A 24,259-nucleotide genomic window follows, 5' to 3' on the forward strand; every position below is an offset into this window, starting at 1 on the left:
TTTCTTTCTCTTGTCAACTATGGTACATAATATGTTAACTACTCATAGAGGCTATGTCAACAACACGTTAAAGCCATGTCAATAATTATTATAAATCATATCAACTACACTATCAAGTCATGTCAACAACATTTCTTTGATTTTATAAAAATAATATAATGGATTTTAGTTATACTTACGTCAACAATATTGTCTTCTTTATCCAGTGGATTTTCTCTGTCCGTTTCAACATGTGTGTCATCTTCATTCTCCTTATCTTCAAGTTGTTTCAACTGAAATATATTACGTTATGTCAATTATATATTTATTTATAATATACAGAATATCTTTAGAGTTTAAGATAATTATTGTAAATTGTACCTGTACAAGATTTTTCTGATTTTCTATCTCACTCCCCTTGTTATCAGATTCTAGTACAGGTGTTGATAAAGGAGACACTGATTCATTATTGACGCCACATGTTGTTTTCTCTTTTGATGCTTCTCCTTCTTCTTGTTCTTCATTATCTTGTTCTTCATGTACTTCTTCATCAGCAGTTTATTGAAATAGTAATTTATAATTAATATTAAATTAATTTCAACTTTGAGAAATGTATGTAAACAAAATGGTCCATGTCAACTACACGTAGAAGCCATGTCAATAATTATTATAACTTATATCAACTACACTATCAAGTCATGTCAATAACACTTCACTCATTTTATAAAAATAATATACTGTTTAATCTTAGTTTAGTTACCTCAACAATATTATCTTCTTTATCCAGTGGATTTTCTCTGTCCGGTTCACCATGTGTGTCATCTTGGTTCTCCTTATCTTCCTGTTATTTCAATTGAAACACATTATGTTATGTTAATTATATTTTTTTCTATAATATGCAGAATTTCTTTATAGTTTAAGATAGTTATTGTAAATTGTACCTGTTCAAGATCTTTCTGATTTTCTGTCTCACTCCCCTTGTTATCAGATTCTAGTACAAGTGGTGATATAGGAGACGCTGATTCATTATTGATGCCACATGTGTTGTCCTCTTTTGATCCTTCTTGTTCTTCTTGTCCTTCACTTTGTTGTTTTTCACGTACTTCTTCTTCGGCAGTCTATTGAAAGGGTTATTTATAATTAATATTAAATTAATTTCAACTTAGAGAAAAGGTATGTAAACAAAATGATTTACTTACTTTGTTATAGCAATCTCTCCATTTGAAAGTTGGAAATTTAGTAAAATCTTCAAGTGCTTCCTTTTTCTTTTCAACAGTAACTAGTGCTTCACAGATTGTTTTACAGTTGTCAAATGCCTCATTTTTGTCTTGAAGAAATGACTCTGCCAATTTTACACACTTGTCTTCCACAGATTGAACAGAAGTTGTTGGGCTTCCAATTGCAGATCTAGAAATATCACACACTAATCCAAATAGATGATTAGTTTTGACGTGTGTAGGAACTTCTTCAAGGGTTTTTACTAGATTGGTCTTCCCATAATTTATGAGTAGAATGTATTTCATTACATTCTGCATGATATCTTTTGAGACAACGCTTTGGGAAGACCCAACCCCACTGTCAACTACGTGTGGAATCTGTTGTTGAGGCTCCTGCTCCTGCTCCTGCTCCAGATTACGGACATATCTTCTGAAGATAAGTCCATTACCACATATTCCCACATCTATCTCCTTATCTTCCCTAGCCTGGAGATGTGTGCTTGTCCAGCCTTTCATTAATGGGAATGTGCGAGGAACTGAACGTTTGGCTTGTAAAACTCTATCCATATTGAGTTATCTGAAATTTTATATGAAGCCTATTGACAAGCTGTTCACATTTGTTGAGTTTTTATATGGAAACTATTAACATGTTTCTTATGATAATGATGCCAGTACATATTTAAAATTAAAAAATGAAGAAAAATAGCTGTATATTTTTTTTAGTTAAAACAATTGTTTTTGAGCTGTTGACATAAAATTCAAGTTGTTGACATTACTATTGAAGTTGCTTTACTGATTTCATAGTTGATATATTATTACAGGCTGCGTAGTTCAAATCGATATATAATAATTGTTTTACACATCCATCTAAAAAACATGATAACATCAAATATTCAAACTAGTCTTTGTTCAAATCAAAATAAAACAGCTGTTTACTTATTGGTTCTACGGCTAAACCATTCCTTGTACTTGTTCTGTAACGCAGATAATCTTTGTTTGTTTGCATTCATTCAGATGTTAGCATGACATATCATATCCATACACTTCTTGTTGCTCTCTGATGTAAGCATTGCTTCGCAATATCTTCCTCTGAGTACTTGTAGAATCTTCAAGCCGCGTGGAGTAAAGCCAATATCCCAATCCCTTCCCTTCCTGCCAAAGTATGTCTCCATATGTCTCATCGTATAAACACCGTTGTCTTCTTTATTGGTGCTTGTGGCCCAATCTAAAGGAATAACCTTGTAAGGAGACTTCTTTATATTTTGTGATAGATCTGTCATGTTATTCTCTATAAAGTATGCCTCAAACATATCTTTCTGCAAATATATAAACAACTAAATTAAAATTTGCATACAAAGCATTTTAGCAAGATACATAAATTATGTCAACAAAAATCTAATCATAATGTTAGCTATATTTAAAAAAGCATACCAGTATTGCAACATCAAAGCTATACTTTTCCAAGGGATTCTTGTCTCTAGGTGGTTTGGCACTATCAATTATCTCAATTTTGTTCGTCCTCATCCAGAATACCACAAGATAGTAATAGCCACTTTTAAAAACAGGGAAGAATACCTGTATTGTATGTTAGATAAAATTAGAGAAAAGAATTTGGCAACTCCTGTCAAAAACTATGTAGGTGAAACTGTGAGATCTTTGCACAAAAATAAATTTGTTACCAAATCAATCTTTCTCCAATCGAAATCTTCTATTGTTCTAATCTCCTGTTGAATTCGCGACACAAAGTTGTTCTGGGATTGTAATGGATCCCAATGAGGCTGCCGATTTGTTATATTCAAATACTGCATTTAACATTTTTTTGTTAGTGAAATTTGTCATCCACATAGTTGACACAGAAATTTAGATTACTCGCGCATGAGGATGTTGTCAGAAACAGGCGCGGAGGTGACGATTTTGCCCTTTCTCTTTCCTTGTAGTTCAGGTGTGCTGCCCATACATCAATTACACCTGTACTGATTTCTGAATGGGGTTTCAGAGATGAAAACACTCCTTTGCTTGCCCAAACAAAGCCATTAGTGTAGACACATAAATCACTGAAATGAAAGCGTGCAGACAACATTTAAATATCATTCATAAATTATGTCAACTGCATGTAAATATAAAAGGATTGTAGAGATTATTCAAAGAATTAAATTATGCATACTCATTTGTTCCTTTAGTTTCTACTATGTAGTAGTACATATCTCTTTCGTCTGGGTTCAGGGTTGTTTTCATATGCACGGCTCGTATTTCAAATGGTGAGCGTAGCACTGGGCTAGGACGCATTTCAGCACGAGTCCGTTTCTCTCTAGCTTCAGCCAGTGGAATCTCAGATATCGGAACAGGGTTCAGATGCTGTTGTCAGTGAATTTAATGTTAGTTGCAATTACAAATCATGTCAACTATATTACACTAACTGTTTCAATAACTAATATGATTATGTCAACTACACTACATATCATGTCAACTGCACTACATATCGTGTCAATAACCGTGTCAATTACATTTTAACAACTATTACAAGCAATGTAAACAATAATTCATTCATTTTTTTACCTTATAAACAATCATTCTTCTTTCCGGATTTTCAGGAGTTTTTTCTTTTTCCTCATGCATCTTCTCTTTCCCTTTATGTTCTTGTATGTGTATGTTGGATTCAGGAGGAGTGTCATCCAGTGTTTCAATACCCTCTCTCATCATATACTCAACAATTGAGCATGCAGCTGCATCCTCCCTGTCTTCCTGAAACTCCATGCTATACCATGTCAATTATATTTTTATCTATGTCAACTATGATATCCACAGTGTCAATAACTAATATAAAATTATATAAAAATATTCAAGCGTTTAATATAATTATTATAAACTGTACCTGTTCATTTATGATATCAACAATAACATTTGTTGCCTTGATTGCTTCTTCATTGTTGCTGATTTCAAAGTCAGTACATGCTTTTGATAATAGATGCAAGGCATTTTGTGTTCTTAATTCTATATCAGCTTCATCTTCTGCTTGAATTTCCAACTCACTACTCCTGTTTTCAAATTCTATAAGTGATGATTGATTATTGACTTGTTCAGGAGATTCAGTTGTTGGTGATGCCCTATCAGGTTCAACTTCTTCTTGCATTTCCAACTCAGTTCCACTGTTCTCAGATTCCATAATTGATTCTTGAGTATTGACATGTCCAGCATATTCAGTAGTTGGTGATGCCCTATCAGCTTGAACTTGTACTTGAATTTCCATCTCACTTCCTCTGTTCTCAGATCCTAAAACTGATGCTTGATTGTTGACATGCTCTGAAGCATTGACTTCTTGTTGTTGGAGAGATGGGGATGTTGTGTGTGGAGATCCTAATACGGTTGTCAAGATAGGAGAGTTTGATTCATTATCACCATCACACATCATGTTCTCCTTGCTTTGTTCATCTTCTTCAACAGTTTGTCTGACCTCTTCAGGATTATCAACTGGTGATGTAGGTAAATTTTCTCTATTTCTTTCTTCTACAGCCTGTTCAAAAATTAGTTCAACAATGTATCAACAAAATGATGTATTAATCTAAATATAGGTTGATTATGTGCTTACTTTATCGAAGAAATCTCCCAATCTGAAAGTTGAAAATTCATTCAAATCTTCAAGTGTTTCGTTTTCTTTTTCAGCATTCCGTATTGAGTCAAATACCGCTTTCCAGTTATGAACAACAACATTGTCGTCTATATGAAATGACTGGGACAAATGCAGGAAAATGTCACTCACAGATACAACCGGAGATTTTTGGCTTCCAATTGCGCTTCTAGCAATGTCACAAACAAATCCGAATAAATCATTATTCTTGATCTGTGAAGAAGCTTCTTTGAGGACTCTTACAAGATTGGTCCTTCCATCATTTATCTGATTGATATATTTTAAAACATTTTTCACCATATCTGATGGGAGTATGTTCTGAGAAGAAGACCCCACTCCACTGTCATCTACATCAACTCTTTGTTCTTCATTCTCTTGCTGCTGCTCTTCATTTCGAATGTATCTCTTCTTTACATTTCCTAAACCAAAAACTCCTGCACTAATCTCTCTATCTTCTCTAGCCTGAAGATGCTCACTTTTCCATCTTTTCATTAATGGAAATGTCCGAGGAACAGGACGCTTGTCTTGTATAACTCTGTCTAAGTAGCAGAGCTGCATATGTTAAAAAATGCATGTCAATTACTATTGTGTCGTGTCAACTAAATACAAAAGCCACTTAAAATAACTAATACAGCTTATGTCAACTATAGTACGAGCTATATCAACTACGCACAACCTAATGTAATAATGTTAATAATCAACAATGCAAAATGTAAAACATACCATAAGGAAGGGAAGTGGTCCAGCAAATGCATTCTTCTCTGTGATTGACCAATTTTGTTTTGCAAATTTGAGAACAGATATTACATACGAACACCAATTTACATTTCTCACGTTATCCAGATCATCAATTATCTCTCCAATCTTAGATTTTACCATTCCACATGTTGATTGCTCAATCAATGTTGATTCTAGCAATAACAAAAACATTGTCTTAAACTGCCTTCCTCCTTGAAGATAATTCAACATAACCTTTAAAACATCGTTATGGTTCATACTTTCTTTTTTCGTACGACATTTCTTTGCTATCTTCCTCATGAAAGCTGCATTACTTTTACACTTATCTCTAGAATAAGTAATGTCACCTCTTGGGAATCAATATACAAGCTCCACATCCTCTTCAGTGATATGAATTTTTTTACCATTGTTAAGCTTTATCTTGCACTTATTCTCTTCAAAATATTTTAATAATACTAATGCTAATCTGCTAGGAATGTAATCAATCTTGAAATGTAGGACACTCTCGAAACCCATCTCCTTCACAGAATTAATCTGTTCCTCATTCAGTCTGCTTATTGCATCAACAAAATACATCGGCTTTCTTTTCACTAGAAGTCTTTGAGATAGATTTTCAGCAATAACAACCTGTTTTCCATCCTCTACACTTTTCTTTTGCTTTTTGTTAACAATAATTAACTCTTTCTGAGATACTGAGGTACTCCTTTTTCGCTTGGATGTTCTTCTGTTTTCTGGTTTAAAATCAAACATAATAAATCTATATCAATTATACAAAGTATCATGACAATAACAAGTGTACTCTGTTGACATCAAGTGTGTGTATATTACTAAAATTATTTCATTAGATATACCAATCACAATTAACAGAATTTCAGGCATTAAGTATGCTCTGTCATTAAAAGGTATTTTCCATATATAGTTAGAACAATTATATTACTACTATTATGTCAACAGTTAAAGTTGACATAACTTGTTGATTATCTTATAAAGTTTATGGCAAGTATACTCTGTTTATATAAATATGACTATGTCAACTATTATTTAAACAAGCTTAGAATATGTCAATAGCTATTGACATACTACTACAACCATACATATGTTTTCTACAGCCATCCTAACAGCTATTGAAACAAGCATACCCTATGTCTATAGTTGTTGACATACTACTACAGCCATACATTTGTATGTTTTCTACGGTCACTCTAACAAGCATACAATATGTTAATACCTATTCAAACAAGCATACACTACTGTCATTACTGTCAACAGTATATTATTATAGTTATGTCAATAGCTAGTATATAGAATGTCAATAATCTTAAAAATTTAAACAAATCCTTAACTGGAAGGTGAAGCTTCTTCTCTTCCTTTTTTTTACAGCAGCATTTTTCATTGCCATCTTTTCCGATTCTACAATCGCAAATCAACAAAAAAATTCAGCAAGTATCGAATTCATAAAAAACAAAATCGAGATGTTTATTAAAACACCAAAATCAAAGCAATATACTTTAAAATTTGAATCAATTTCTTAACCTGAAGAAGTGGCTTCATGCATTGCCGATTTTGACTTCTGTTCCTTAGCTTCAATTGATTTTTCAACCGATTCTTTCCGATTTCCTCTTCATTCGTCATTTAGAGCAGCGAGATTTTGAATATCAGCGAGATTTTGCAGAATTTGAAGGGATTCGAATTGTATGAAGATCAGCGAGATTTTAGAGAAACTTTTAGAAACTGATTTGAAATCAGTTGTGTGTTTTACGATTTTTCTTATTAATGAAATTACGATTTTACCTCCTTGTTGACATAATGTAGTATTTTTTGACATTTTGTTTAGTTTGTGGATTAGTGGCCCATATTGCATCTCATTTCTCAATTTAACTAAATAATCTCAACCTAACAAGACCCTATATATATATATATATTGGATTTCGGATTTTTAAAAATTTAATAAACACTTCATTTTTTAAAAATTAAAACTCTTTCATTTTTAATTCATTTCTTAAAAATGGAATTTTTTTATTTTAACAAACTTTTTTCTCTTAATAAGATGAGAATCATTTTATATAAGTATATTTTTTTATATTTCTTTTATAATATTAAATTAAAATTAAAATTTAATGTCGTTTCAAATGTTCGTATTTTTAAGAAAATAATGGAAATATATTTGATCTGATTGAATTTTTTTAGAAAAATGTGATCTGACCCGAAATTATGAACTGAATTTTAAATTTAGATTTGGTTTATTATGAATTTTGTTTTCGGATTATGATTAAATTTCTCATTCCTCTGCTTTCTTATCGATTTATGAACTGGTAATACATTTTAGTGTAGCATTATTTCGATTCCAGTATTTATTTTATTGGATAATAATTTAGTCATATATCGTTATTTTACTGGAGTAATAAGGATAAAGGATCCAAATATGAGGAGCTTGATTTGGTTTCAGACTTTCAGTTGTGGAATCTATTTATTTATGTCTGTAATATGAAAGATTTTATATCACAAAATATAACTTATGTTGTCACTAAACTTTGTGTAATTACAGTTGTATTATAAAAATAGCTTTGAATAGATAAAATTGATTATACATATATAATTTTAAAATTGGATAATACGAAGGTTACTTTCGTGTCCGCAAGTTGATTTTACTATAACTTCCCAATGATAAACTAGGGGGTGTGGAGGGACAACCCTCCATCACTCGTCTGAGGAACAGATATGGGGATGGCATGAAACGCATCATGTTCCCGCCTCATCCTCCTCAGAATGTAACAGATCGAGGAGCCGCATTGCAAATTCTCTGACTTCATACCTATTTTAGTATTGAATCTTTTTGATGGCCATTTCCATTAGAGGTATGTCATTTCCTCTTTTGGCAAATTTTAACAAAATTAATTTTCTTACTCCATTAATTTATTTTTAACAATTTATTCATATTCGTTCAATCTATTTAATTTTATTATTCCCGTGCTTCAAAAATATTTCAGCATTGGTTCACCATATTCAATGTATATAAGCATGCCAATATCAATATGGCAATACATATCTATTGGCAGAACACTGTTGCCACTCTCAATATTAGTAAATATATTCATCCCATTCTATCTTAGGACCAACAACTAATGAACTAACCACAAAATCCCAGCTTCCAAAGTTTCTCTCCGATTAGCAAATTCATTGTCTCATTGACAAAATGCATAAATTGTTTGCACACACTTCTTCATTGTCCACAAGAATCCATGGTTCCACAGCTTTTTCCATGTCTCTCTTCTTTGACAATAAAGGTGTTCTATCTCAAAATTAATATAGTATAAAAATATAATTTTTCTTTTCATTTAACAGACAAAACAACATCTTCTAAAATCTCGAGGGTTCGAACTCGACACCTTATACATTGATGTCTAAGCTCCTTGCTGCTAGGACAAAGACTCTGGACGCGTTAAGTACTCCTTACAAAACAAATCATTCCACATCGAACTCGCAAACAATATTGGAGTTGAAAAATTATTATAAAATAATCTCAATCAAGCAATGCAAAATTTTAGGCCTCTAATATATGAAAGATATTGTATACCACAAAATATAATTTTCACGGATCCAACTTTATGGATCATTGTGAAATTATAATTTTATTATGTTTTTATAACTAAAATTGATTGTATGTCAATACAAATTAATTTTTATAATTAAAAATATATCTATATATGCACAATTATAAAATTAGAAGATACAAAGGTTACTTGCATGTTCGCAAGTTGACTTTACGACAACTTCCCATTGGTTGACTAGTAGGTTGTGGAGGGACGGTCCTCCATCACTCGTCTAAGGAACATGCAAGGGACGGATGCTTGCAACGCATCCCATTTCTGCCTCATCCCCCCAAAACCTAATTTAATACATTGCGTCTTTTTATTAGATAATTGATAATTCTGATACAAGTGAGTCATTTATTTTTCTTTTTTACAGATTTTAATAAAATTAATTTTCTTACTTTATTCATACTGTTTATCTATTTTATTTTCTAACCCATTTTATTCTTATTCATTTAATTTATTAAATATTTGTTTTTTAGTTTCCGTGAATAAAAGTATAAAGTTTTATTAAGAGTAGTAGGACTCTGTTTTTTTCTTTTAGCTTAGGGCATTTTTCAATTAGGGGGTTGGATTATTAAAGTTTAGCTTGAATCCAATTAGGATCATAGGGTTAAGATAAGATAGAATCAAAAATTTAATACAAGTCAAAATGAAGTCGTATTTGCTTAGTAGACGTGACGTATACAAATTATTGAAGCAAGCCAATATGGCTGTATATATCTCTTGGCAGAAATGTGTTGCCACTCTCAGTATTAGAAATATATTTACCCCATTTCCTTCCTTTCTTTGGACCAACATAATCCCAGCTTCCAAAATTTCTCCTTTCTGATTGAAGAGTAGCAAGATGCACAAATTGTTTGCACTCACTTCTTCATTGTCCAGAAGAACCCGCAGTTCCGCAGCTTTTTCCACTTCTCTCCTCTTCGACGACACTCAGAAACAGGTGTTTTCCTTTTCTGCAATTATTTACGGTTGTGTGTATGTGTAGAATATGCACACTTTTTGCTGCGCTGGCTTTTCAATTGGATTATGGGTTTTTTAAAAATTGTAGCTCGAATACTGTTGATCGGGCTGTTCTATTGAGTTGATCTTCCTTTCGTTAATTAGTGATTGTTTCAATGACATCTTTTTTTCTGAAAACAATAGCTATCAGCTTTCTACTTTTAGTGCGATGAATTACTAGCAGGGACCAGAATTCTGTTTTTACATTTTGTTGCAGATTCTACTCTTAGTATCGTTTTCTCGTTCTTCAGTGTTGTTGCTGCTTAATAACCCTTTTATGTTGACAGTTTAAAGAAAGCGTGGCTCAGTTTGCTGAAGAAAACATTGCACCTCATGCTGCAGAAATAGACAGATCTAATTACTTACCTAAGGTAGTATATGCTTTGGGTTTCTCATGAGCAATGCTACTCAAATTCGTGTTAACTTGTTATTAATTACTTACCTTCTACCTCTTTAGGATGTTAATCTATGGAAACTAATGGGTGATTTTAACCTCCATGGGATCACTGCCCCAGGTACAACCTCTCAATACACAATTCTTTAACTTTTTCATTGCACTGTACAGTAGTTATTTGCACTACTTTCTTCTCCAAGAATTGAACTTGAAGTTTCTTTGAAATTTTTTAACATTCTGCTTCTTTTCTCTTTTTTTTTTTGTCAGTTTTGTGAATGTCAATCTTCACGTTATTTGTTTGAATTTTTTGAATAAATCCCTAGGGCACATATCACATATGTCTGAGCTTTTGTTTTATCAAATAAATCAATGTACTCTGGTTCTGTATTGTAATCTGTATATATAAGGTTATAGGCAAAGGAGTAGAAATCAATGTACTCTGGTTCTGTATTGTAATTGCTGTATATATAAGGTTATAGGCAAAGGAGTAGAAGTTTAGATTGACTGAGATGAGTCTGTTATTTTGACAAATTTCCGACCATCGACAGACGCTATCTTCATTTGAAATTTTAAAAGTAGATTCAGGAAGAAAATTAGCATCTCTGAATTCAAATTATTTCCTTCAATTTCTTTTGTTTCTTCCTAGGTTCTTATGGAGGAACTTCTCATGTATTTTCTGTCACCATACTTCACTGTTCTGTTTTTCTGTTCATCTTTAAATCTATTCTATAGTTTCTCTTGGAAGAAGCCAAAAAAAGTTATTGTTTTCAGAAAGAGAAGTTTAGTGGAAATTGATTCCTCCAATACAATGATACGTCTACCATACGTATTTTTGTTCTTATGCTGTTACATATCAGGAACTTCTTAGAGAAGCAGATGAGACTTGTATGAATGAAGCAGCTACTCATTCTTTATTCATGTAGCTTTCAAGTTCTTCTTTGTTGAAATGTTCTTCTGTATTTGTACATCGAAACTTGTGATGTATGCTGTCAAATTGTATTTGACATCCTTGAATTCTACAGAGGAATATGGAGGACTTGGCCTTGGCTATATATACCATTGTATAGCTATGGAGGAAATCAGCCGTGCCTCTGGTTCTGTTGGTCTTTCATATGGTGCACATTCTAACCTATGCATAAATCAATTGGTAACTACTTAAACCTTAAGTTTAACTTACCTTTAACCAATTATATACCTTTTAAGCTTGTGTAACATTCATGATTTGAAGGTGAGGAATGGGACTCCTGCACAGAAGCAAAAATACTTGCCAAAGGTTTGCCTACATCTCACTTGTCTGTCTCTATGAACTCTTGTTATTTCATCAAATCAATATTACAAACTAAGTTTAACCTATGGAATGGCAAATCAAATTAGTTTCTGTTTGAGGAAAGACAATGTCCTCACTAGCGATACTTTGTTACTACCCCAGTTTCTACATTCTCCATTATGGGTTTAAGCAGGAGATTGTTCAGAGGATTTGGTTGGTCAAGCTAGTTAACTTTATTTCTGCTAATACAATATTGTTACATACTTCTTATATTTTCCTCTTCAATTATGCGCGATGATACATACCCTGTATTTCTGTTCGTATATGTTAATACTGACAATAGCTAATTCTCTTTGTAATGTTATTTTTCTGATGAAGCTAATAAGCGGGGAGCATGTGGGAGCTCTTGCAATGAGTGAACCTAATGGTAGTTCCTCTGAACCTATGTATTTCTTCTTGCTACAAACCATAATGGGTAAAATAATAGTTAATTGTGACATTTGCTTCTATTATTTTGAATACTTAGCTGGCTCCGACGTAGTTAGCATGAAATGCAAAGCTGATCGTGCTAAAGGTGGTTACATTCTCAATGGGAACAAGATGTGGTGCACTAATGGTCCTGTTGCAGAGACATTGGTATGTAAATGACAAGCCTTATTTTCGGTGCTTACAACAGCCGGCTTAAGAACTTCATTACTTTGACAAAATACACTAATGAAGATGGGAGAAGATAAAGCATGAAAATCATTACGTTTTAGCATAAATGCCATAGGCACCAGAAGCATTCCTTTTGATATAATACGAGTCTTTGAAAAATGTGATGCCCTAACAGAAAATTCCCAAACGCCCACTTTCTAGGGGATCTTGACTAAAATTCTGAACTTTGTAATGATAATTAATATACACATTTTCTTACTAAAGCCTCTCACCGTTGCTAAACCTCGGGAATCAGTATTTAATGCTATATAATTCTACTCAATTTGTGTTCTAGCTTTCAGTGACTTTGATTTGCTCATTACTTAGATTGGAGCAGGTTGTTTATGCAAAAACAGATATGGCAGCTCACTCAAAAGGAATCACAGCATTTATCATAGAGAAGGATATGCCTGGGTATGATACTTTTTCTGCTAGTGAAAATGCCCTGTTGTCAATACCTTGCTTAGGTGAAAAAGTGTAGCTCAATTTAGTAGACTATCAGGCATAGTCTAACCTGGGTTGCTTCCGGGATGTCCCGATCCAAGTGCTGAAAGAATGTAGTAACATTTTTTTCATGCAAGTGCATTTAGGATAGAGAATGTAAATTGGTCATTTCTGCTGAATTTTATAATTCATGGGACATTTTTAGTTTTGGGAGTGAAGAGATGGATAAACTATCTATACTACATGTATATGTGCAATTTAGGCACAAGGGTCCAGATGCACATATATGATGCACTAGATTTAAGGAAGTGGAAATCTACAGTAAAGCAGATTCGGGAGATTCTTCTGTAATTTTAGATTAATCTTAACTGAACATTTTTGTTTCCTAATGTGAATGCAGATTTAGCACCGCTCAGAAACTGGACAAACTTGGAATGCGTGGAAGTGATACGTAAGCAATATTGCTCAAACATCTTGTCTCTGATTATCAATTTTTCTGTTGGCCCTCACCAAGAACTCATAAAAATAATTGCAGATGTGAGCTAGTATTTGAAAATTGCTTTGTTCCTGACGAAAATGTTTTGGGACAGGAGGGGAAAGGTATTTCAGTTATTTTTTATTTAACAACTATTTGAGCATTCTTTCAGAGCCAAACTCTTTTTTTTTTTTTTTCTCATTTTCTGTCAGAAACCCGATATTTTCCATCTGGGAGGTCTTTGATAGTACTTTGATATATCAGGAGTTTATGTCATGATGTCGGGGTTAGATCTGGAGAGGCTTGTTTTGGCCGGAGGACCTCTAGGAATCATGCAGGCATGTCTTGATGTTGTTCTTCCCTATGTCAAACAGCGAGAACAATTTGGCCGACCAATTGGGGAATTTCAATTTATACAGGTCAAGATAAGTTTTAGCAAGGCACAATATTCGAGTGGTTCTACAATCTGTTACTGAACTTGATATTGTATTAAATGCAGGGAAAGGTTGCTGATATGTATACTTCATTACAGTCTTCAAGGTGGGAGATTTGCATCATTTCGTTATTTACACTAACGTTCATTCGTACAGATACATAATAATTTTCTATACATCTCAGGTCATATGTATACTCTGTTGCTAGGGACTGTGATAGTGGAATTATTAATCCAAAGGTCTGCAAACTCTCCTGCTCTGTCTTGGCTGACTAAATTCCTGACTTTGAAGCCCTTTTTTCGAACTCTCTATTAAATTCTTTTGTGCAGGACTGTGCTGGTGTCATACTTACTGCAGCTGAAAGAGCTACACAAGTTGCTCTTCAGGTAAAAAAAGTTCAAGTTCTGTGTGATATACTTCCTCTTAGTCTACAACACTGAACCATGATTCTCGAATAAAGGAGAACTAGTGAGCTGACTTTGTTAGTCGATTCTGCTTCAGGCAATTCAGTGTTTGGGGGGCAATGGCTATGTGAATGAATACCCAACCGGGCGTTTCTTGAGGGATGCCAAATTATATGAGATTGGAGCTGGAACGAGTGAAATTCGAAGAATGATTATTGGCCGTGAGCTCTTTAAGGAACAGTGAGGCTGACTGCTGGTGTTCAGTACTGTGGGCTATGTTAAATTTACACTGTTCTACTTAGAGAATAAATTGAAATCATTATAATTTATAAAGATTATGTCAACCAAACAACAAGCTTAGCCTACAAAATGGAAACTGCCTAATTGTTATCCCCCGAATTGAAAAGACATAAAACAGCCGTTTTCTAACATGAACTAAACTACTCTATACCACAATTCACAACACTAGCATCTTTGTAAAAGGCCACTTCATATCTTCTTCATCAAATTGGTTTGGCAAATTATCATCTTTGTGGCTGTAGAGACTTGCATTCGCTTCTTCCACGGCCGCCTTCTACAACCTCCACATTTGCATTGCATTCTTCTTTTACCAATCCATAGCTAACCTTCATCTTCCTCCACACCTCTTCCTCACTCACTTGCTCATGTCGTGCCAGATACTTCCTTAGTTCAACTCTCAAGTTACGAATGGGCTATGCAAGAAATTCACATCCCAATGAGCTTTGGATTCGAAAAAAAGATGCCTTAACATTAAACACCTCAAATGAAAACAAAACTCACCTCTGCATTGCAGTCGAAAGCCAGTCCAAACAAAGTAGCAGAGACCCAATGTTTCCCCACAGATTCCGCCAACTTGATCTGAGACAGCCAGTAAGTCGCGGTCTCAAGCTTGTCGAACCTACATTTGCTACATTTCTCTGCGCTGTAAAAAGGCGTGGCGACTCTTGGCTTGGCTATGATCGCGTTCAGAGGAGTGTGAGGCTCAGCGGCACTTCCATCATCCGAATTCTTTCCGGGTCCCTTCTCTTGAAAACATACGGTTTTCTTCATCGGCTGAGCCAGGGTCCTCTCAGTTGGCTTTCCAGCCCCCAAAATAGGCCCCCGTATGATTGGTGATCGAGTTGGTTTTGTTACTTTTAAAGGCTTCATTAGCACCCCTGATGCGGGTTTTGCCTTCATCGGCCGAGCCGGGGTCTTCTCCGTTGGCTTTCCAGCCACCAAAATTGGCCTCCGTATGATTGGTGATCGAGTTGCTTGGGATGGTTTTGTCACTTTTGAAGGCTTCTTTAGCAGCCCTGATGCGGGTTTCGACTTCACTGGCTTCTCGATCACTGTTTTCGTCTTCAAAGGAACGGCAGGGCTTCGGGCAGTTCCAAACACTCGCCTTTCCCTGCAACTAACCAACCAACCGCATAAGAATCCTTCATTTGTCCAGTCATTCACTCAGGTATTAAAACAAACACCTTGTAGATGCCAATTTTTTCACCTGTGAACGAGCGATCCACCCTTCGCTTTGATTTTCGGGGGTTCGGAGATTTTCCTTGTGTGTCTTGGTTTGATAACTGCATAAATTTCAAGAAAATCCAGGACAAACTGTTTCAAATTACGCACATGAACCGAAACGAACAGATAATCGCAAAATAAGGAAAAACAAAATTGAACCTGGGAACGGAGTGGGATGAGTTTCCATCGCGGCGAAAGTCAGTTAAAACTGGGACTTAGATTTCTTGAGAATTGAATAAATCTTGCTGATTTAGATTCTTTTCATTTTCTCAAAATTAAGAAGAGAAGACAGCTATGTTTAAATGAAGGATGAGCGGGAAAAGTTTCTGAATAACGCTTGCTAAATCATGGCCCAATGGGTCAATAATTCCTTTTGCCACAAATATGGGCCCAATTTCTTAAAAACAAAGTCATTAAAATAAACCAAAATAATGATATTATTGTTTTAATATTTCTGAGGTAATTGAGTTCATGTAAAAACGAACCCAATATATGATTTGATTTGAATGTATAAGATCTTTCTCGGTAGACTGACTGATTAAACTTTAAAGCATGTTGATGACTACTTAAGTAGTTAAAAGTCAAAACAAAAAAAATGTTAAAAAGAAAAGAAAAGGAAAATGCACATTGATCAGCACAATCCACAAATCAAAAAACAAAGGTAAAGTATATCAACGTATACGTTGAAGTCAGCATATTCTGCGTTGATGGGATTAGGGACTATATATAGAACCGCCACTTGGGATTCAACTTGCAATATCCTTGTTCATATATCATTTATATATGCATGAACTTCATTACTCATATATCATATGGAGTATATTATTTATTTTCATTTATTCTCTTAATTATTTTTGCATGCACTTAATTAGTCATATATATAGTACTCCGTACTATTTATATATGCATGCACCTAGTCATAAATTTTCATATATATTCTCTTCATTAATTTTTGCATGTAAGAATGTAAATTGAACTAATCCATTTGATTGGTACAAAAATATGGCCGGGAAAAGGATGATGAAGTTGAAGTGACGTGACAAGTTTTCGAACTAAGGATTTGCAAATTTAAGGATTTGAATTATAAGCAATAGAAAACATTATTCTGCTAGTCCTAGTCAAACATTTCGAACCAAGTACTTAAGCAGCTTATTACGTTAAAACTGCGAGGCCATTATATTAATTATCATCAACTCTACAAAAAAACATTTATAAATTGTAGTATACTAGTAGTATTTAAGTTTTACAATTATATATACATCACAAATACCTAGAAAGTGAATACAAATTTCTTAGACATCAGCATTCTCACCATAAAGAATATTGCTACCATTAGTTTCGACGCAACATCCATATTTTTTAACTCATTATTTGTACATAGCATTTATGAATTAGTCAGCAGTGTCCGGCACTACTATACTACTAATACGTATGTCAGTTAATCATGAGTCATGACATTCTCCAAAGCACTATGAATGAGTAAATGTTTAAATCAAATTACATTACACAGTGTTCAGTACTGTTCAACAAATACATAAATATCATATACTGTACTAGGTGTACGTGTTAGTTTGTTAACATTGTGTTAGATCTGGTCTCATATAGTATAGTTTTATTTTTGTTATATGTCAACTCAAACAAGGATTCATTTAGTGAAGGTTCGTTATAAACTAAGGTTGTGCTTGATAATACTCAACTAGGTAGCTCGTGATAATGAATTTAAGTGAGCTAGATTTAGAATATAATGTTATTAACTTGGTACGATTAATATTATTATATTGTAACGGTTAGGGTTTGGCGAAAAGTCTTTACTATTTTGTTCTTGGGACAATCCCCATAATACTTCATATGTACTACTAATTAGTTATACTAATAAAATATATTGTTTGCACATGTTCTTATTAGCTATGAAATCTCTAATTAGTTATTTTAGTTAATTATATGTATGTTGAGAGTATTTGTTCTTACTTAAAATTACATATATTTAAATTTAAATCTAAATTAGAATACTCCTCATTTGCAATAAAAATATCTTTAATTAGAATGCTTCATCATTTATAGTGGGTCGGAATCGGATGTACACTTTATTTCACTAGCTCGGTAAATAGTTATGACAATGACAAATACACCTGCTGCATATTAACAAATTGAATCTTAATTCTTAAATAATCAACATGGAATTATGGAAAAAAGCTCTCGTAAAAGTTTAGTATTGCGTGGACACTGTTATTACAATAAGAATGTCTTTATGAGACCGATATTTTGGATCTATTGTAATCACGGATTTGAAATTCTAGACGCACAATATTTTAATTTTGTTTTGCCCTTTTGTGAAAGCAGATAAAACAAGAATTTAATTTAATTAGTTGGAGGGATTATACCGAATGCGATATAGTAATCAATTACATTATGACACCGGTTGTATATATCTATATTAACACTGAATTTAAAAGAAAAATGAAAAGAGAAGGAAACTTATGTAAGTCAATAATCCAATCATTGAATTAACAAATGTAATTGCTTATATTCATTTCAGCGAAAATATGATCATACTCAAAGTTTGACTGAGTGGAGTGATCAACGGCAAATTATTTTTCTGACAAAAAAAATACTATCATTATTATATTTTCGACAATAAAAATCGAAATGAATAAAGAAAGGGCTAAAATCCAGTTAAAAAAGGAAAATAGTCAAAGAAATCTAAATTATAAGAAGCTTACAAATTGTTTGATCAAGTCAAGCAATTGGCCAACTCCTTTTCACGCGTCTCTAAAGTCAAAGTCTTCCAATATTACTCCACACTCATTTTCCTTTTCTACCCTTGCTGTAGTAGGATTTATCTTATTCCAAACATCTACTGTATAAATTTGAGTGAGCACAGATGTATTTCTGACATTCTCCTTCAATAACCTTAACTTAGTTAACGCTGCTTGCTTTCCTCCAAAGAAAATAATAAGAGTGAGGTAATTATTAAACTTTTGAGGAGGGTCGACTGCGGAGATTATAGAAAATGGCTGGAGGCGGCGGAGGAAGGAGTCTGGAGCAGACGCCAACATGGGCTGTTGCGGTCGTTTGTTTCATTCTCGTCGCCATCTCCATTGTTATCGAATATATTATCCACTTAATAGCAAAGGTTCATATATTTATAGATGAGCTATAAAATGGATAAGGAGTACATAAGTTAAATTGAAATTAATATAAAATCATGCAATTTTGCAGTGGCTGCAATCCAGACATAAAAGAGCTCTATATGAAGCACTGGAGAAGGTCAAATCAGGTATTCGAATTAACAAGAATTTATGTTTTTTCTTACTATAAATTTGACATTTTTGTGGTTGTGGTATGTATGTACAGAGTTGATGCTTTTGGGGTTTATATCACTGCTGCTAACAGTGGGACAAGGGCCAATATCAGAAATATGCATATCAGAGGAGGTTGCTGCCACGTGGCACCCATGTAACAAGAAACAAGAGGCTAAGAAGTACCCTTTGGAGAAAGTCGATGGCGAGAGCCGCCGGAGACTTCTCATGGATGGCAGCGATGCTGACAGCTACCGAAGAATCTTGGCTGCTGGCGCACCGGACAAATGCGCGGCCAAGGTGAGACTATTTTTAATTAATTAATGGCCTCTTTCTCTATATGTAAATAAATAAACTTAATGCATGTTATTACTAATATATATGCAGGGAAAGGTGGCATTTATATCTTCGGATGGTATTCATCAACTGCATATTTTCATATTTGTTTTGGCTATTTTTCACGTCCTCTATTGCATTACCACCCTGGCTTTGGGAAGAGCTAAGGTATGCATCTATTAAAAGGTTTTTATCTTGTAAGTTTTACCAAGTATATTTATTAAATATTAGTAATTTTTGTTTAATTGGTTATGTTGTTTAAGATGAGACGTTGGAAAGCATGGGAAAAAGAAACCAAAACAGTGGAATACCAATTTTCTCACGGTATAATATGCATGTATAAATAGAGCTCTACGTAATGAAGATATTAGTGTAGTAGTACTAATTTATTTTTTTCTGAATTGGGCAGATCCAGAGAGATTTAGGTTTGCAAGAGAAACATCATTTGGGAGGAGGCACTTGAGCTTCTGGAGCAAAACGCCACTTCTCTTGTGGAATGTAAGTGATGCTAATTTTCAATATCAACAAATTAATATTAAAGCTACCAATTTACTACTAGTATTATTCTATGTGAACACTGCTTGTGGTTGGATAATGTCCTTCCAGTGATTTGATATCACATAAACTCAATCACGTACAATATAAGTTACTACTAGTTACTATAACTAAATAGTGGTGTGAAAGAAAATCTAAGTGATGCATAATATGACGCGTTAGGTATTGCTATATTCGTTAATTACTGGTTGCTACTTGATGCTTGATTGTGATGATCAGTTAGCTAAACTAGTGGGAAACAAATCTGTTCCCAAACAAATACTTATCTCATCATTTCTAGTGAAGTTAGTTCCGATCTACAACAACAATGTAGGACTACCAGTGCCCCCACTCAATCACCTAATTATAGTACTACTTATTATTTAATAAATTAACTAATAGATTTTTAAATAAACTTTAAATATTCACAATCTATGTGAATATTTAATTTCTATATGAATAACTTGACTCAGTTGTCCAAGAGAATTTATGATTTGTACTGGGTCCATATGTATTTCATTTTAGTGTAGAAAAATCCATATTATACATGTGAATATGATATCTTGCTTCAATCACTAAAATACTATTGTCATGTCTGTTTGACTTTTTCCACTATAAAAGTCTTGACATTAATTTATATTAGCTCTATCATTTGATTGACTTGTAACGTAGCTGATCAGTTATTTGGGTAGATATTTGGTGGATTCATCGAATTAATGAATGGATATATACGTCTCCTGAGCACGTGGAAGTTCTCAAGTAATCGGAGTAGGATGATCATTAATTGTATAATCTACGAATATTGACTTATGTAAATATATTATACCATATTATATGGAGTAATACATATGTTAAATTTAATCGAAAATAATGCAATGAACGTTAATAATATAAACCGGTTTTATACATAGTGAATACACTGAATAGTGATCTTGAGCCATAAATACAATTTTAAAAATTTATAACAATTTTAGTAACAGCATAACATTGTTTGAAATATATGAAAACGTTGAAAAATGTAAAAAAAAATGATATAATAAAATTAAACAATAAATAATAATCTAATTTAAACTAGTAACTGTGCAAGAATATTGTGGTCATGTTGAAATTTGTGCTATCATTATCATCATATTTAGTTAAATAAATCAAACCGGTCGGGAACATCATAGATGTGTATTATGACTTTTGTAGTATTATCTTCGACTCTTATTAATTTGAATGGACAAACGGGGATAAACATATCAATTGTCTATTCCAACTTGTTAATAGAGAAATATAATATCAAAATTTAATGTTAAATACTGACGTGCATTATCTTATTCATTTTCAGGTTTGCTTCTTTAGACAATTTGTAAGATCAGTTCCAAAAGTCGACTATTTGACTTTGCGCCATGGATTTATTATGGTAATCAGAATCGTATCAAATTTATTATTGATACAGGAATAAATCGTAAATACTAGTATTATATTCATATTGAATTTCTTTGTGACGTATCAGGCACATTTAGCACCACAAAGCCATGCTAACTTTGATTTTCAAAAGTACATAAATAGGTCACTTGAAGAGGACTTCAAGGTGGTCGTCGGAATTAGGTTTGTGCTTGATTTGTTTAATTATTACTCCTTTAATTTGGCCATTTATTCAAATTACTAAATCTATACATAAACTTGTAAATTAGTTCATATGATCTCCCCTAACTCATATGTATTTTGATTCTCAGTCCACCCATTTGGTTTCTGGCAGTCCTATTCTTACTTTTCAATACCCATGGTAAGTAAGTAAATAAATAAATATACTACATAGGAAAAAATTCCAATTGTAAATCAATTGTTGAGTGATGAGTTTTGCACAAATTAATCTTTAATTTAAAGTTAACCATCAAATACCGCAACTGAAACATTAAGCATTGGCGTGCTATTATTTTCAATAACAATTTACAATTTTTTTATTTCTTTTATTTATTGTGGACAGGCTGGTATTCTTATCTTTGGCTGCCCTTCCTACCCTTATTCGTAAGTACTCAATATTCTATCACAAGCAAAAGTCCACCTTCAAATAAATTAAGCTGTTGATACGTCTATTTTTTTCAGTTATCAATGCCTATATAATTAATATGAAGGGTCAAATAATATAAGAATTTTGAAAATTGCAGATAATACTGTTGGTGGGGACGAAATTACAAGTGATAATTACAAAAATGGGGCTTAGAATTCAAGAACGCGGCGAAGTGGTGAAGGGTGTTCCAGTAGTTGAACCAGGAGATGACCTTTTTTGGTTCAATCGTCCCCATCTACTTCTTTATCTTATTAATTTTGTGCTTTTTCAGGTATATACAATAATAATTCAAAATTGCCAATTTAAAATTTAGAAGAAAATCATGCTAAAATATTAACTATATATATGATCTAATTAATAGAAGGTGCTACATATCAATATTCAGTTGTATCGGTAGTAAATTATAGTATTAGATGCCGTTGAAGATTATTTAAACTAAAATGGTCTTAGTCTTGTATAGTTATCTAATACTGATCAAAGACTTGTAGTATTTTTTAAGGAGTCAATGACTTTGTCTAGTTAAGGGAGTATTTAACTCGAACTAATTTTGGTTTCACATTGCAGAATGCATTTCAGCTTGCCTTCTTCGCATGGAGCTGGGTAATGCTTCTACTCCAATATCCGTTTACAAATAAGGCTTCTATTTATTTATATCTAATAAAATTTTAAATTAATAAGGTTATTATAAAGATAAATTTTCTAATTTCATCTGATGCATAAATTCAAAGTCATTGCTAATGTCATTCCAAATTAAAATGTGTAAAAATAAAAGAACTAATCATGACGAACTAATTAAAGATCATGACTGCATATAGCAATTAATAAATTAAGATAAACTCTGACAAAATATTTCCTCCATCAGTATGAATTCGGGATGAGAACATGTTTCCATGAACATGTAGAGGATATCATCATCAGAATGGCAATGGGGTGAGCCGTATTTCAGTGATGTGGTTACACAATATATTTATTTCAGTTTAATGTAAAATAAATTTTAAACTTTGTTATATGCACAGGATTCTCATACAGATCCTCTGCAGCTATGTCACACTCCCTCTCTACGCTCTTGTGACCCAGGTACTACTATATTTATATATCTAAATTATTATCATAAATAATAAAAGTAATTAATGGTGCATATATGACTATTAGATGGGAACAAGTATGAAGCCAACAATATTCAACGACAGAGTAGCAACGGCCCTACGAAACTGGCACCACACGGCGAAGAAGCATGTGAAGCAAAACAAGCATTCGCGCGCGGGAACGCCGACGTCGAGCCAGCCCGTGACGCCGTCGCATGGGTTATCGCCAGTCCACCTCCTCCGCTACCATCCCAGCGAAACGGACAGTCCCCAAATGACCACGACAAACCCCAATTACTACTACGGAGAGCACAGCGACACCGAGCCCGAGGCCTCCTCGCCCTCCCCGCCTCGAGCGGCCTACATTGAACAACACCAACGCGATTACCAACATGAGATCGATATCCGTACTGTCACGCCAAATGAGTTTTCTTTTGATAAGGCGGCTAGTAATAGTAATAGTAATAGTATACGAGAGATTTAAGGACTTCACTATTTTGTATTCAGCTCCTACTATTATAATTGTAAAGTTGGACAATATGGAATCTTTTTTCTAAGGATTACACTTTGTATTTTATTAATTTACTAGGTCACAGCTGTACATCGTGTCTTATCTCTTATATATCCCTGCCCATACTCTCATCTTCAATATCATTTAAGCAGAGTATTGTGGCGAGTTTTGTATGATAATTATGTAATTATTTGAAGAGACTTTCATCCCTATTAAATTTAAATACAGTTGACACATCAAATGAAAAATACATTCAAATATATTAATTTAATCATAAAATAACAAAAACTGAACTAGAATTGGTGAGAATTCCGGGCCAATGCAATAGTGTAAGCCTATGTATACATTAATAAGCTACCATCATGAACCCTGGATGTATAAACTTGGAGTATCATATAAACAATGATCCAAGTATCAGATAGTAGTATTAAATTAAATTGATATATAAGAACATATAGCCAAAAGGCCGAGAAATGTAGTACTCCTATCAAGAAGTACTTACCATTTTCCTAGGGTATGTTTCTTAAAAATTACAACATCGGTGTGGGCCGCTTCATTTTCTTTTGTCTATTTGTATATTTTTATGTGAATAACTGCAACTGGGCCGTTGGGGCCCATTATACAAAAATGTAAGCTCTAAATTTGA

At 33.4% G+C, this 24,259-nt stretch overlaps 3 protein-coding genes across 4 annotated transcripts; 2 read left to right on the plus strand and 1 right to left on the minus strand.

Annotated features, from left to right (window-relative positions):
• Positions 1–9,891: 9,891 nt before the first annotated feature.
• On the plus strand, positions 9,892–14,658 carry IVD (isovaleryl-CoA-dehydrogenase). The gene is made up of 15 exons (XM_048086865.2): positions 9,892–10,095; positions 10,442–10,525; positions 10,612–10,669; positions 11,571–11,695; positions 11,777–11,821; positions 12,194–12,242; positions 12,342–12,451; positions 12,849–12,925; positions 13,356–13,406; positions 13,491–13,555; positions 13,695–13,849; positions 13,930–13,970; positions 14,049–14,103; positions 14,194–14,250; positions 14,366–14,658. Exons 1-15 carry the CDS (start codon positions 9,997–9,999, stop codon positions 14,510–14,512), a joined length of 1,218 nt encoding a protein of 405 aa, XP_047942822.1. The 5' UTR covers positions 9,892–9,996; the 3' UTR covers positions 14,513–14,658.
• Positions 14,575–16,121, minus strand: LOC125189604 (uncharacterized). 2 transcript variants are annotated; one of them, XM_048086867.2, is made up of 4 exons: positions 15,952–16,121; positions 15,776–15,851; positions 15,070–15,679; positions 14,575–14,981 (listed from the first exon to the last, which is right to left on the minus strand). In XM_048086867.2, the coding sequence occupies exons 1-4, from the start codon at positions 15,977–15,979 to the stop codon at positions 14,793–14,795; spliced, it is 903 nt and encodes a 300-aa protein (XP_047942824.2). In that variant the 5' UTR covers positions 15,980–16,121; the 3' UTR covers positions 14,575–14,792. The 2 variants fall into 2 exon arrangements, with proteins under 2 accessions (XP_047942824.2, XP_047942823.2); XM_048086866.2 differs by having other exon boundaries at positions 15,070–15,685.
• A 2,551-nt stretch (positions 16,122–18,672) lies between these two features.
• LOC125187310 (MLO-like protein 12) lies at positions 18,673–23,703 on the plus strand. The gene is made up of 15 exons (XM_048083873.2): positions 18,673–18,925; positions 19,012–19,069; positions 19,147–19,391; positions 19,479–19,595; positions 19,691–19,751; positions 19,837–19,925; positions 21,292–21,366; positions 21,460–21,554; positions 21,683–21,732; positions 21,934–21,974; positions 22,115–22,288; positions 22,582–22,617; positions 22,880–22,947; positions 23,034–23,094; positions 23,170–23,703. Exons 1-15 carry the CDS (start codon positions 18,803–18,805, stop codon positions 23,584–23,586), a joined length of 1,710 nt encoding a protein of 569 aa, XP_047939830.1. The 5' UTR covers positions 18,673–18,802; the 3' UTR covers positions 23,587–23,703.
• Positions 23,704–24,259: the final 556 nt, after the last annotated feature.

This window comes from Salvia hispanica, chromosome 5, assembly GCF_029641045.1.
Source record: "Salvia hispanica isolate PSC_SH4W2 chromosome 5, Shi_PSC_v1, whole genome shotgun sequence".
Lineage (NCBI taxonomy): Eukaryota > Viridiplantae > Streptophyta > Magnoliopsida > Lamiales > Lamiaceae > Salvia > Salvia hispanica.

What these genes read in the sequence shown, in the direction of transcription:
- IVD (XM_048086865.2), top strand. Translation starts at nt 9,997, where the DNA reads ATGCACAAATTGTTTGCACTCACTTCTTCATTGTCCAGAAGAACCCGC. An exon ending in CCATGGGATCACTGCCCCAG is followed by an intron (nt 10,670 to 11,570) that starts GTACAACCTCTC and finishes TGAATTCTACAG; the next exon opens with AGGAATATGGAGGACTTGGC. An exon ending in AGCAAAAATACTTGCCAAAG is followed by an intron (nt 11,822 to 12,193) that starts GTTTGCCTACAT and finishes TTTCTGATGAAG; the next exon opens with CTAATAAGCGGGGAGCATGT.
- LOC125189604 (XM_048086866.2), bottom strand. Translation starts at nt 15,979, where the DNA reads ATGGAAACTCATCCCACTCCGTTCCCAG. An exon ending in GGTGGATCGCTCGTTCACAG is followed by an intron (nt 15,686 to 15,775) that starts GTGAAAAAATTG and finishes TTGGTTGGTTAG; the next exon opens with TTGCAGGGAAAGGCGAGTGT. An exon ending in CTTTCGACTGCAATGCAGAG is followed by an intron (nt 14,982 to 15,069) that starts GTGAGTTTTGTT and finishes TTTCTTGCATAG; the next exon opens with CCCATTCGTAACTTGAGAGT.
- LOC125187310 (XM_048083873.2), top strand. Translation starts at nt 18,803, where the DNA reads ATGGCTGGAGGCGGCGGAGGAAGGAGTCTGGAGCAGACGCCAACATGG. An exon ending in TTATCCACTTAATAGCAAAG is followed by an intron (nt 18,926 to 19,011) that starts GTTCATATATTT and finishes GCAATTTTGCAG; the next exon opens with TGGCTGCAATCCAGACATAA. An exon ending in TTAATTTTGTGCTTTTTCAG is followed by an intron (nt 22,289 to 22,581) that starts GTATATACAATA and finishes TTCACATTGCAG; the next exon opens with AATGCATTTCAGCTTGCCTT.